General features: G+C 67.1%; 1 protein-coding gene across 1 annotated transcript; it reads right to left on the reverse strand.

Moving 5' to 3' along the window:
- Positions 1-819: 819 nt before the first annotated feature.
- Positions 820-10,862, reverse strand: CANT1 (calcium activated nucleotidase 1). Its single transcript, XM_037494250.2, has 4 exons — positions 10,840-10,862; positions 3,304-3,956; positions 1,869-2,072; positions 820-1,334 (listed from the first exon to the last, which is right to left on the reverse strand). Exons 2-4 carry the CDS (start codon positions 3,932-3,934, stop codon positions 964-966), a joined length of 1,206 nt encoding a protein of 401 aa, XP_037350147.1. The 5' UTR covers positions 3,935-3,956; positions 10,840-10,862; the 3' UTR covers positions 820-963.
- Positions 10,863-13,055: the final 2,193 nt, after the last annotated feature.

Here is a 13,055-nt window from a genome sequence, read left to right on the forward strand (position 1 = left end):
GAAGACAGCCCTTCCCGGGCCCGGCCGCGCCCCGCCAGCCTCCGGGGTTGAGGTAGCTCCTGGGGCCGGATGGCGATGGCCCTTCTCGGCGTGGTCGCGGCTGACCTCGCCCCGCCCTCTGCCGTGACACAACTGCCCGGGGAAGGGGAGAGTGACGGCTCGGAGAGGAACGTGGGCGCCCAGAGCACAGGACCCCGCTGCTGGGGCCAGGGCTGGGGCTGCTACTTGAGCGAGTCGTTCCTGGAAACCCGTAAGGCGTGGCGGCCTCGGGGCTGCCGGGGAAGGGGGCGGTTCATCTCGTGCCCTTTGGCCCTGGATCCAGAAATGCTCACACGCCGGCCCCACCCGCTGGAATGGCCAGACCACCGGTTCCTGCACTGCCGGGAAAGTGTGTGACAATAGGGGCTTTGCCGAGTGTGAGAAGATCTGGCGATTCCGTGTTATAAGAAATAAAATTGCTTTAATTACTATCAGTTCATAATTAAAGCTTCAAAGTGCTATGCGGCCACCAGGCTTTCCCGCAGGGAGACGCTGAGGTTGTCCGGGAGGCCGGGGCGAGCCGCAGCCCCTCAGGGCCGAGCAGGGCAGCAGGAGGGGTGGACTTGCTGCTGAGGTTGCAGAGGAAGGAAGAGGGGCGGCCGGGAGCTCCTGCGGAAGGCTGTGTCCCCACGCGACACCCCGCGGTGCTCAAGGAGAATTTATTGAACAGAGGAACAACCGCGCAGGAAGGGCCGGGGGCAGGGGCCGGCCGCGGGGCTCAGCCGCCACCACCAGAGGGCGGCGCGGGGCCAGCCGGCGGGGCACCCGCCGTCCCCGGGCGCAGCCACCTCTCTGCCCTGGGGCCCGGACCAGGCCCAGGCCGCAGCGTTCCGCAAAGGGGAAAAATCACAGCAAAAGACCCACGGAGGCGCCCGGGGCTCTGGGGCTGGGAGACCGGCCGCCTGCAGCCCGGCCCGGCGCGGCTCAGATGAACTCTATGCCCTCGTACTTGACGCTCCCGACGCGGGTCTCGGGCAGCAGGAGGCGGCCGTCCAGCGTGAAGGCCATGATGTAGGTGGCCGCGCGGCCGGCGTCCTCCTCGGACTTGAGGGCCACGATGATCTGGTCGTCGGTGTTGGGGATGAACTTGAAGGAGGAGAAGCCGTGCGTGGGGACCACCTCCCCGACGCGGCTGACGGCCACGTGGCTGAAGTCGGGTGAGGCGCTCAGCAGCAGGTTGGCGCCCCGGCGCTCGTCCTCGCGCTCGCTGTAGCGCTCCCGGCTGGCGCGGCGCGGCAGGAAGAACCAGCGCTGCAGCGTGTCGCTCCAGCAGGCCGACTCGTGGATGAGGTAGCCTGGGGATCGGCCGCGGGCAGGTCAGGGCCAGGTGCAGGACCGTCTGCCCTGCAGGCGGGGCGGCCCCGCGGCCTGCTCCTTTTCCATGGCCCTCGGGGTTCCCAGCAGAGTCTGCTCAGAGCTCGGCTCTCAAAGACCCGGAGGAACGGGGTGGCCCTCCCTGCTGCGCGGCGGGGAAGCCCCAGCTGAGTCCCGTCCCAGACGCTGGCTGGGGCAGGGTGGGGAAAAGCCAGCGCCTTTCACATACGAGCGGGCACAGAGCCCACCTGGGGGCAAACCGACATCCCTAGAGTCAGGTGCCCCAGCCAGGCCCACATCTGGGCCCTGGCATCGGGCGAGAGCCCTCCCGGGGACAGCGAGGGGCCCTGTGCGTCTGGTGGGGGCCCCCAGGCAGGGCGAGCGAGCACTCGGGGACGCACTCGTCCGTCCCCAGGGGCCCCGGCCACAGCAGCAGCCAGGAGACAGCCAGACCCCACGTCCAGCAAGACACCACCCTGCGGTGCCCGGGTGCCCACGGGCGGCTGGCCGCTTACCTGGTGGCTGGATGCCCGCGGCGGCCCGCAGGGCGTTGTACTGGGGCACCCAGCTCTCGTGGTCCACGCTGCCCCGGAAGTCCACCACCTTCACCCACTCGGGGTTCTCGTTCACCACCTCCCCCGTGGCGGTGGTCCACTCCTTGCCCAGGCCGCCCACGTACAGGCGCTCGTCCTTCACGGCCAGCCACTCCGCCTTGAAGCCTGGGACGGGACGGGCACCTGAGACGGCAGCCCTCTGCTGGGCCCAGCGCCTGGGCCGTCGGGCCGCTGTGCTGGACTCCCCGGCCGCCGTGTGCCCAGGGCGGGCCGGCCCCGTCCCGAGGGTGTGGCCGCTGTCTTTGCCCAACCCCACTCACACTGCCCAGCTCCCTCCTCCCTCTCCGCCTCCCCCCCACACAGGGGACCATCACACTGTCCTGCGGGGCCAGACCCAGGACGCTGTGGGGACACTTTGTTAAAACCGATATAAACCGCTTCCACCGCCCCGGCCCCTCGCGCATCTCCCAGGCCCAGCAGCAGCCGTAACGCTTCTCTGACCCCCGAACGCCCACGTCCCAAACTGCAAGCTCCACCTTCAAGGTGACCCCAAATCCAGGAGAGCGGCGGCACCTGTTGGGCCCGTCACAGCAGAACCCACGCTGCCCCGCGGCCGGAGCGGGGAGTCACCGGCCGCGGCGGCGCCGACTGGGGCTCTGCCAGGGCTGGGCTTTCGCGCGGATCAAGGCGCGTCTCCTCGGGTGCATTCGGTGGCGCTGCCACGGCAGGCGTGTGGGGTCTGCTCTCCCAGCTCGCCTCACCTGCGCCGGCGCCCGTGTTCTCGGCGGGGCTGGCTCTCCCAGATGTCTCACCAGCTCCGGCAGCCCCAAGCTGCAGCTGCCCACCCCCGCAGGCAGCTCTGGGGGCCCGACCGCAGGGCACCCCCCACTCCCCTCTCCAAGGGGTTGCACGTGTCCTGAGGGAAAGCCGCCCGCTCCGGCACCCCCACCCCCTCAGCCGCGGGGGACAGCCGGGCCGCGCGGTGACTGAATGCAGCCCTCCCTGGCCGGGGTAGGGGCCTGGAGGGGGACAGCTCCCTGGGAGGTGCAGCTCCAGCCCGGGGCACATCCCTCGGATGACCCCCAGAAGCCACCCCTGCCCGCTGACAGCAAAGGACACAGCAGCGGTCCCGGCGACTTCCCCGGTCGGCCGCCACCGGAGCAGGGGCGCCGCCCTCACAGGCCCTCTGCTGCTGGCCTTCGGGGAGGCAGCGCGGGCACCTTCCAAGCGAGAACCACCTGCCGCCAGGCTTTCCAGGCACAGCCTCCCGACGAGCGCAGGACACAGGAGGGCGCGCTCGCCTCTACGGCGCGGAGCCCGCGGGGCAGCTGCAGAGGCCCGGGCAACGCTCGCGGCCGGGCGTGCCACCCCAGCAGACGGCAGCGCGCCCACTTACCTTTCCCCACAGTGCCGTCGCCGTCGGAGAGAATGACCCAGGGCACGGCCTTGGTGCCGTCGATGCGGTAGACCACGCCGGTGCGGTCGTCCGCGGAGTAGAGCTTGCCGTTGAAGACCACCAGGTCAGACAGCTCCATGCCCCGCCCCTTCTCCGCCAGGTGGGACTCCAGGACCCCGTGGCCCTGGTCCCACTCCACCGACACCTTGTCCCCGCTGTCCGACAGGGTCAGGTAGCCCTTCTTCAGGTAACTGAACCAGGTGTGCTCCCCCGGGGCCCTCGACTCCGTGTCCAGGTCGGCGATGACCGCGATGCGGTACCGCGTCCCGCCCGGCGTCCTCTGGGGGGCGGACAGCGGGTAGGTGTCGTTGTACCGGTCCTCGGCCGCCTGGCCGGGCCCCCAGCGGTGGGCATTGGGCACGGGGGGCCTGCCCGGGGGCGGGCGGTGGGAGTACAGCAGCCAGAGGACGGTGGCGCCCACGAAAGACGGCAGGATGACCTTCCAGCGGGGGCGGAAGCGGGGGTCCGCAGCCTTGGTCATGGACGCCAGCACCGGGAGGCTCCCCACGCTTATCCGGAGGGGGTGCATAGACTCACTCCATGCCGGGTGGTCGGGGGGCTGGATGGGCATCAGCCTGGAGGGCAGGCGGGACCTGTGCCGGGCAGGGGACAGGAGAGAGGTCAGCGGCGGGGCAGCAGCGGCCTGGGCCGGCCTCAGTGCCCGGGCGAGGCTGCCTGGCAGCCGGCGCTCGGGACCAGCGAAGCCACTGTCCTGAGCGCCTCTGTTTACTCTCACGCGGCGAGACGAAGCCTTTTCCAGGCACAACGACGTCCTCGCCTCGGCCCCAGCTGCAGGACAGAAAGCGCAGTGGGCAGAGGAGGCCGGCGCGCTGCAGTCTGGGAGAGGAAACCCCGGGGCGGGGCGGCCACCCTGTCCCCGGAGGTCGCCTCGGAGAGCAGTTAAGGTGAGTGCACTCACGGCAGCGCCGCGAAGGTTCAGGGGCCCAGGACGTACCCAGGAGGCCACCGTGAACAAACGCCACTTCACCGGAGAAGCCCTCCCGGACGGCTGTGCCCGCCGCACCCAGCCCCGCGGCCCCGTCCTTGGCGTCCGTGGCGACTGTCGTCAGCGTCAGCGATGCCTGGCGCGGTGCAGAGCCCTGCAGCGGGGGTGGCCACGCCGTCCTGCCCGAAGCCCGCGCTCCGGCCAGCACCGCTCCCCTCCCCTGCTGCGGGCAGCCTGCGCTCATGGGTCGTCTGGACTGTCTCCCCCCACCCCCAGGCATCAGGCCCCTCAGGGTCCAAAGTCCAGCTCTGGGCTCCCGTCCCCTCCAGGGCTCCGCCCCGTCTCTCCACGGCCTCCCGATGGCCCAGGCACCGCGTACCCCAGGCGCTCCTGCCGTGCAGGCCGGGGTGCGGTGGGCGTCTCCGGAGTTGCGGTGCCAGCTGGGTAGGAGGCTGGGGCTGTGGCACGGCTCCCGCCCTCCCACCACCTGCTGGCCGGCCCCGGCCACTCCCACGGACTGAGCTGGGCGGCAGAGCCAGGGACCCCAAGAAGCTGCAAGCCCCGTCCTGTCCCTCTACACACAGGGGTGCAGGTCCCCAGTCCCGAACCTGTCAAAAGAAAGCGCTTTCTCTAAAAAGTGAATCTGGACGAAAACTCCGGGGCAGCCGGCGCCTTCCGGAACGGGGGAGCGGTCCCCGCGGCCTTTGGCCCCGCAGGGCTGGTCACATAGGAGCCCACGCCCAGCGCCAGCCCCGTGCCTGGTGCTTCCTGCACGGGGCAGTCTCGGCGGCCTGAACAGCAGACGTCGCCGAGGAGGAAAGTCACCCTTCCCCTCCCCGCCCTGCATCCAGGCGCTTCTCCGGGGGCGACACCGGCCCCTCCGGCTTTGAGGCCTGATCCCGGCTTTGAGGCCTGATCCCGGGGCTGCTCTAGGCGCCCCCGATCTGCAGGTGTGACGCGGTCAGGCTCCTGAGAGGGGCGAGGACCCTAAGCGCACCCGGGTGACCTTCAAGAGGGAGGTGGAGGGGATCTGGCAAGACAGAGGATCAGGCGGGCACAGAGGCAGGGGTGGAGTGAGGCGCTGCTCCCTTCCTGCCCTGGACGGGGGCACGGCCTGCGACGCCCTGATGTCAGCCCTGTGATGCCGACGTGGGATTGCGAGAAAACACATGTGCTGCTCACAGCCACCATGTCCGTGGTGACCTGCTGCCCCCGAGGCAGCCCCTGGCTGCTGAGCCCTCCCTGGGGCGGGGTCTGGGCCCCGCTCAGCTCCGGAGGGAAGGGGCTCTGTGCTCTGCTTTGGCAGGAGAGCCCCCAAGGTCTACCTGAGGGGCAGGCCAGAGGCTCAGCCCCTCTGTCAGGGGAGAGGACGGAGGACTCTGTCGCCTTCCAGAAAATTCTGTCCGCTTCACCACCAGAAGTAATTTCCCTCTGGGGCAAAACCCGATCTTGGCCTTCAGCCTCCCAGTATCCCAAGGAATCCCTTCATCCTCGCAGATGAGTTCTAGCCTTTTGGGGCTCCCCCCCGATCCCCCCGCCCCCCAGAAGGCCATGGCTCGCATTATTTTAAGTTATATTTTTTATTTATACAAGAACCGGGAGGGTGAGAGGCTTCACCAGAGACAGAGCGGGGAGCGGAACAGGCAGATGGACCGCAAGCACTGCTGAGCAGAGCCGCGAGAGGAAGACAGGAGGGGTCTGCCGCGCCATGTGGGGCCCTCACGGGCCAGCCGGGATCGAACCCGCACTGCAGAGGCTGCGGGCAGCTTCACAGCGCTGTGCTCAACTCGCAGCGCCATCAGGGAGGCCCAGGGCTTGCATTTTTATTAAAAAAAAGAAAAGGGGGGGCCGCCCTGGTGGTGAGGTGGTTGAGCGCCACTCTGTGAAGCTGCCCGCAGCCTCTGCAGCGCGGGTTCGATCCTGGCCGGCCAGCGAGGGTCCCACATGGCACAGCAGGCCCCTCCTGTCTCGCCCGCTGCTCCCCTCAGCAGTGTCCTTCGGTCCTTCTGCCTGCTCTGCTCCCCGCTCTGGCTCTGGTGAGTCCTCTCACCCTCCTGCGCATCTGGCCCGTACCCCGGTTCTTGTATAAATAAATAAATAAATCTTAAAAAAAAAAAAAAAAAAAAAACCTCGCCAGTGGGACACCAGCAGGACCAAGGCCAGGACAGCGAGAGAGGAGAGGGACGGCGGGCTGGGGGGGAGGGCGCCCCGCCTCAGGCTCCCCGCGGCTGCAAGATGTGCTGTAACCGCGACAGAAGCCTGTCCGCCCTGCCCCCACCCCACACAGTGCCGGTGAGATGGCGGCGGGCGGCCCGCATCCGAGCGCCCCGCAGCCCCTTCCGGGCCCGTCCACACACGGGGCCCGGGCCTGCTGAGCGTAACCCAGGGCAACAATTACCCCTCAGGGTAGGGGTCACCAACGGGGTCTGGCACTGCGCACCCTGGTGCCCATGAAACCAGCATTTCCTCATACACAGGCCTGGCATGGCGAGGTGTCCCCTGGGGAGCCAAGGAGGGTTCCCAGGCTCCAAGGGGGAGGCAGCTCCCGCCCTGCACACCTGGAGATGCCCACGTCCGGGTTACCTCTGTGGCCATGGCCAGGCTCCCTCGGGGCCAGGGGGCAGCAGAAACAGCAGAAGGGGCAGCGGCGCCGGGCCTGCAGCCCCGAGGGCCCTCCACTTCCTCCAGGCGTGACCGTGGCCAGTGTAGGGCAAACAGGTTTAACTGGCAGCTGCCAGAGCCAGACTCCTCCCTTTCAGGATCTGGGGAGGGCAGGAAGCAGAGGCAGGAGCCCCACTCCCAGCAGCGGGAGGGGCAGCCAGGCTGCTCCCCCCAGGCCCCTCACCTCAGGCCCCGCCCCTGCAGGGAGCTGCCCCTCCCTCCTCTCCTGCCCAGGCTCTCAGGCCTGAGGCCCTGTGCGCACAGCCAAGGTCACCATGTGGGGGGGGGGGGAGCAGAGAGCTGAGCCCGCTGGCCGTATAGACCCCTGGGGTGGCAAGACAGCCCAGGGAGGGACCTGCACCACCCCCGGGCCCAGCTCCTTCACAAGCCGCCCTGGGGCCACCTCTGCGCTTACACTCCAGTTCCTGCGGGGGCGGGGCAGGTGGCGGCAGGAAGGACGGACACACGTGTCCTTCGGGCCGGCTCCAGCCCCTCGCTGGACCCCTCCTCGCCCTGCCCCGTGCCCGCAGGCAGCTCTCACAGCTGCCCCCCCAGTCCCCCGGAAGCTCAGGGTCCCTTAGGTGGGTCTGGCCTGCTGCCGCTGGACGGCCGCGGGGCTGCGGGCGAAGGCGCACCTTCAGCACTGGGGACAGAGCCCCCGGGCGTCAGGGCCCCTCCCGACCGTCCTGCTTCCAGAGGCTGCATCCTTGACTGCGGCTCCTTCCTCCTCCTTGAAAGCCGGGAGCTGGCCCTCCGTGCCCTCCTGCGTCCCCCGCCCCCCGCCCCAGGGCCGCGATGACTCTGAGTCCCCAGAGAACCCGGGGCGCCCTCCCTCGCTTCAGGTGGACGGACCAGAGCCAGATTCCACTCGCTGCCTGCACCCCCGTCACCCGTGACCTAACATTCACTGGTTCCGAGGCCCAGGCCGAGGTCACCCGGGCTGCTGCCCTGCAGACCACAGGAGCAGGCAGGGAAGACGGGCCTCGCGCGGGGCTTCACGGGACTCCAGACTTAACCTGAGCCGGCGGGCCATAAAGTTACGTTCCCGGCGGACAGCGATGTCCCCGGCGGCCCGGGAGAGGTTGGGGACACTCCCACCGTCGGCCCAGACAGGGGCTGGCCCAGGGGACCCACCCTCGCGCCTGCATTCCTCAGTGCGGGCTCCTGGGTCGCTCTCTCCCCCGAGACTCCCAGAAGCCCCCTGGACGGGCGCCCTCCGGACACCCGGCCACACCGTCACTCGCGCCAGGGCTGGTCCCGGCACATGGCCCTGCCCCCGCCCTTACGCCGTGCCCACTGCCCGGGCCCGCTGGGCGCAGATGGCCCCCGGAGCCGGGAGTGCCGTCTGTGGCCGCACTTAGGACGGGAGGATTCGGGGGACACGGAGACAAGGGGGGGTACTGAGCGCCTGCAGAACAGATCTGTCACCAGGATTATTTTTTTGCAACTTAATCACCTTGCTCTAGTGAGAAGGCGCAGCAGACCGCCCACCTGAGCCCGTCCGCCCGCCCGCACACAAGCACGCTGTGGGGAGCGCCACCGTCCAGAGCAGACGGAACACGCGCGCAGTTCTCTGGGGCCCCGGCCCTGGAGGGGGAGCACGCAAGCACAGACACCTCCTCAGGCTCAGCCTGCCGCCGACGGTCCGGCCAGCGCCTCCCTGCAGGGTGCTCGTCTGGGTGCAGAGAGCAGCGCCCGGCCCGGCCTCCCCCCTGCGCCAGCTGAGCTCCGGGTCAGGGCAGCGGAGAAGCCGAGGCCCCGCCTCAGGGCAGTTACACTCTCCGTGTGGCTGACTCCCCGTCCCTACCCGCGCAGACGAAGCCAGACTCGTGTTTGTGGGGCCCGCTCTCGCAGCGCAGACTCCGCACCCTCGCCTTGGCGGTGTGATACCCGCAGCTGTGGCGGAGACCTTATTTCCAGGCAACAGGACGTCAGGGGAAGCCGCGCCTGCGTGCGCTCTTCAGGGTGCCGGTCCCATCCCACCGGCGTCCACACAGCGCAGACACCACCTCCGTGGTGTCTTTGGAGGGCGCCGATGCAGGCCCCGACTCTGGACGGCACCCCCATGGCTGAGCCGCCGCATCTGACAGACACCAGCACGTCCCTCGCCACATACAGCTGCGGCAGCGCCCAGGGTGAAGGGGGACGGAGTGAGGCCGGGGCCCTCCCGCTGGGGCCCAGGGCAGCAAGCAGACCAGGCGCGGGAGACGGACGGGCAAACATGCCCTCAAGTGCCAGCACCTTTAGCCATGTGTTTCTGCGGGGTGGGAGCTGTGGGGCACGGCGTGAGTGGACTTTGGGGCAGAGCTCTGCAGGAAGACAGGAGATTTGTAGCTAATGGAGTCTTCTCCGTGCATGTCCCCGCACACCGGCGGGGGGGTGCCGGCTCCACCCCAGACGGGGCCTCTGCGGCCAGGTTCATTTGGACAAGGGAGTAAGAAGACAGAGACATCTCTGTCCCCCGCCACCTGGAAGCCTCATGACCCTGCCTGCACGAGTCCCTGCTTCTCACCTGAGCCCTCGGGGAAGATGCTGGGCCCGGCCAGGACCCCAAGTGCACAGGGGGAATGCTGTGTCTGTGGGCCTTTCAGCAGGCGTTGGGGCCAGAGGCTCTCTGAGGAGGCAGGAGGGCGCAGGGGCTGCTCTGGAGGGAGCCCCGCAGCACCCGCAGGCTGTGGGGATGAGGCCTGGGGGGCGGGGCTGGGGCTAGAGGAGGGTGTCAGCTCCCTGAGGAAGCCTGTACTGTCCTGACCGGCGAGCTTGGGCCCGCACTGAGGAACCCACAGCGCTCCCAGGCCCACACCATTTAAACGAGGCGAGACAAGGTCTACGCACACAGCGAGGTGGGGATGAGACGGAGCTGGGTGCTACGGGAAGCCGGTTTCCTGGCGCCCCAAGGTGTCTGGGAGAGACTCTGGCCGCAGCGGGGTGGCAGGTGCTGGGTGCCTGCCGCAGACACAGAGGCACCCGAGGGGCACCAAACGCAAGGGGGGCCATGGGGTCTGTCCTGGGAGAGAGGACCCAGAGGACCCAGGCTGGGGATGGCGGGGCCCGCCGGAGAGGAACGGAGGGGAGAGAGCTGTGCCCAGGGGAAGGGAGCCCTGGGGTGCGGGGTCCGCCCGCCGCAGGTCTGACAAAGTGCAGTCCTAGGGGGGACCCAGCGCCAGGAGAGGCGCTGCAGGGGTGAGGGACACTGAAGCGCAGGGGCAGGTGGGGTTGTCCCCAGGGGTCAGGGTCCCACACAAGCCTCTGGGAAGGAAACGCGTCCTCTGGTCTCAGAGGAGGGGGAGCCCCCCAGGTGGGCGGGGAGGAGGCCAGAGGATGGTTAAGCTGGGAAGGGTGCGGGGAGATGTCCTCAAGGCAGAAGAGGGTGACCCGCACACAGCGGGCAGTGCGGAGGGGACAGGTGTCCAGTACGTGGGGGGAGGTGTCCAGGAGGTGTCCAGGGTGTCGGGGGTGTCCGGTGCATGGGGGGGCGGTGTCTAGTTCATGGGGGGCGGTGTCCGGCACGTGGGGGGAGGTGTCCAGGGTGCTGGGGGTGTCTAGTTCCTGGGGGAAGGTGTCCAGTACGTGGGGGGAGGTGTCCAGGAGGTGTCCGGGGTGCTGGGGGTGTCTAGTTCCTGGGGGAAGGTGTCCGGTGCATGGGAGGGCGGCGTCCGGCACGTGGGGCGGCGTCCGGTACGTGGGGGTCGGTGTCCCCGAGTCAAGAGCCGCGTCCCGCGAGTCGGGGCGTCTCCGCCACAGCGGGGGGGGCGGCCTGAGTCCGGAGGAGGCGCCCCGCGCGGGCCTGAGGCGGCCGGCGAGGGCAGGGCGCCGCCGGGCCAGCGGCTGGGCGCCCGGGGGCAGGGGCGGGCGCGGCCGTCACTCACCCGGTGCGGGGCCGGCTCCGGGGCCAGCGGGCGGCGGGGCTCGCAGCGGGCAGGGCCTGGACGCGCGGGCGCCGACTTCCGCCCGGCGCGCCCTCGCCCCGCCCCCGGCCGCGCGCTCCCGGCAGCCTCTGCTCCGCGCCTGCGCGTTGGCGGCGGCGGGGGCTCCTGGGAGTTGTAGTTTTTGTTGCTCAGCGAGCGAGTCCTCCAGGAGAAGGAGGGGCGCTGGCCCGCGCGCCCCCCACACGCAGGCGTCCTGCCCACGCCATCATTCTGGGGTGTCGTTCGGGCAAGCGATGGCGGAGGTGTCATTCCTTGAATTGAGGCTACTGGAGCTGCGAGCCTGGCGGCGGTTGCCTTTCTGCCACCCCGACTCTCAGAGCCCCCCCGCACCCCCCCACTGGGCACTTCCAGTAGGCCACATCGGAATGTCGGTCGGGGTGCAAAGCACAGCTCTGGCCGCAGGTCTGCAGGCTGGAGCGTCCTGGGCAGCGGTGGAGAGGCCCCCTTATGAGGGGCTCTGGCTGAGCCCGCCTCCCCAGCGCCCCTGCCCCTCACCCCGAGTTCTGCAGTGACGCCCCCGTTAGCAGTGGGCATCGCACGTGAGAGCTTGGCGAGGGGGCGCCCCTTCAGCACTGGCACGACAGCGCGCGCCCCCCCCCCCCAGGAACCTGTGGGGAGGAGCAGAGGCCGAGGGAGGGTGCAGTGACAGGAGCGCCCCCCAAGCGCCTGCAGCCCTCCCTGACCCGCGGGGTCACCAGCTCTGGCTTCTTGTGGTTATTCTTAGAGATATTTTATGACTCCCAAACAAATCATAAACACACATATAAAATTACCTCAAAAAAACACAAAAGGAAATGTGCTAAGCACACAATTCTGCTTTTTTTTGGAGCGGGACAAATCCGTCTTGAATACATTTGTTTCCCATTATGCTAATGGCGGCCCCAAGCACACCCACACATCACCATTATTATTTTAAAAGAGTCAAGTCCTTTATTTACTACGACATCTATGCTTGCACACCCCAGCGCGAGAAGTAGGACATTTGTTCTGTTCTCTCGAAAGTTCCCAGGACTGTCTCCCCATCCCCTGCTCCCACCCTAAACGGGGACCACAATCTTGCCTGTTGTGTTAATCATTCCCCCGTGTTAAACTTTTAGCACATAAGTACATATCTGTACACCACAGTTTCACCTACTACTTTTTTTAAAAAAAGATTTATTTATTTGTGCATACAAGAGCCGGGGTACAGGCCAGAGATGCAGGGGGTGAGAGGATCCACCAGAGATGGAGTGGGGAGCAGAACAGGCAGATTGAGTGACATACACAGCTGAGGGGAGCAGCAGGCGAGTCAGGAGAAGGCTGCTGCGCCATGTGGGTTGCTCCCTGGCCGGCCGGGGATCGAACTCATGCTGCAGAAGCTGGAGATTGCTTCGTAGTGCGGTGCTTGACCCCTTGCACCACCAGGGAGGCCCTCAGCTACTACTTCTATAGAAATAAAGCTACGAGGTCCTGTGATCCACCACGACGGTGGCAGTGAATTTCTTCTCACTGCCTGATTACTGACAGGTTGTGTGTCATATATTTTCTTTTGTGGAGGCCCCAAAATCTCAGTGCTGTTTTGAGGAAAGAACCCCCCCCCTTAACCATTGATATGCGTGCAAGGACCATTTTGTCATAGATTCAGTTCTTTATCCATGTGGGTCTGTTGGGGGTCTTCTATCTTGTTGCACGGGTGTAATTCCCATATCTGCTCCAGTCCCGCTGTCTTCATTGTGACCTCTTTGCAATAAGCCTTCCTTGGCTTTGAATCTGTAGCTCAATTGGGAAATGTTTATGATATCGAGCCTTCTGCCTAAGACGATGCTTTGACTTGCTAGTGTCTGGATCTGCTCTAATGGTTTTCAAAAAGGCTGTGATTTTCCCCTTGGCAGCGTGACTTGGAGGTTGTGGACATGCTGTGCTCGAGCAGACCAGGAGCGAAGCCTCTGCAGAGGCTGAAAGTCAGAGGATGCTGTCTGTGAAGCAGCTGTGCAGGAGTCTGCTGCCTGCGGGTAAATCAACCTTTCACCTCCTGGAGCCAAGTGAGATTTGAACAGTGGGCACCCAGCCTTTGCAGTTCCGCGTTTTTTAGAATCCAAGACAATGATCAAGTCCCAGCATTGCCCTCCTCTGCACATAGGTCTAGATCCCGTGGGGATTCAAAGGCCTTGACCTAA

This window comes from Talpa occidentalis, unplaced genomic scaffold (assembly GCF_014898055.3).
Source record: "Talpa occidentalis isolate TD23 unplaced genomic scaffold, MPIMG_talOcc4v2.1 talOcc4.7, whole genome shotgun sequence".
Lineage (NCBI taxonomy): Eukaryota > Metazoa > Chordata > Mammalia > Eulipotyphla > Talpidae > Talpa > Talpa occidentalis.

Coding starts and splice junctions, on each gene's coding strand:
- CANT1 (XM_037494250.2), bottom strand. CDS start 3,934: ATGCCCATCCAGCCCCCCGACCACCCGGCATGGAGTGAGTCTATGCAC. Junction 2,073..3,303: donor CGACGGCACTGTGGGGAAAG/GTAAGTGGGCGC, acceptor GTCCCGTCCCAG/GCTTCAAGGCGGAGTGGCTG. Junction 1,335..1,868: donor CGCGGGCATCCAGCCACCAG/GTAAGCGGCCAG, acceptor GCCGATCCCCAG/GCTACCTCATCCACGAGTCG.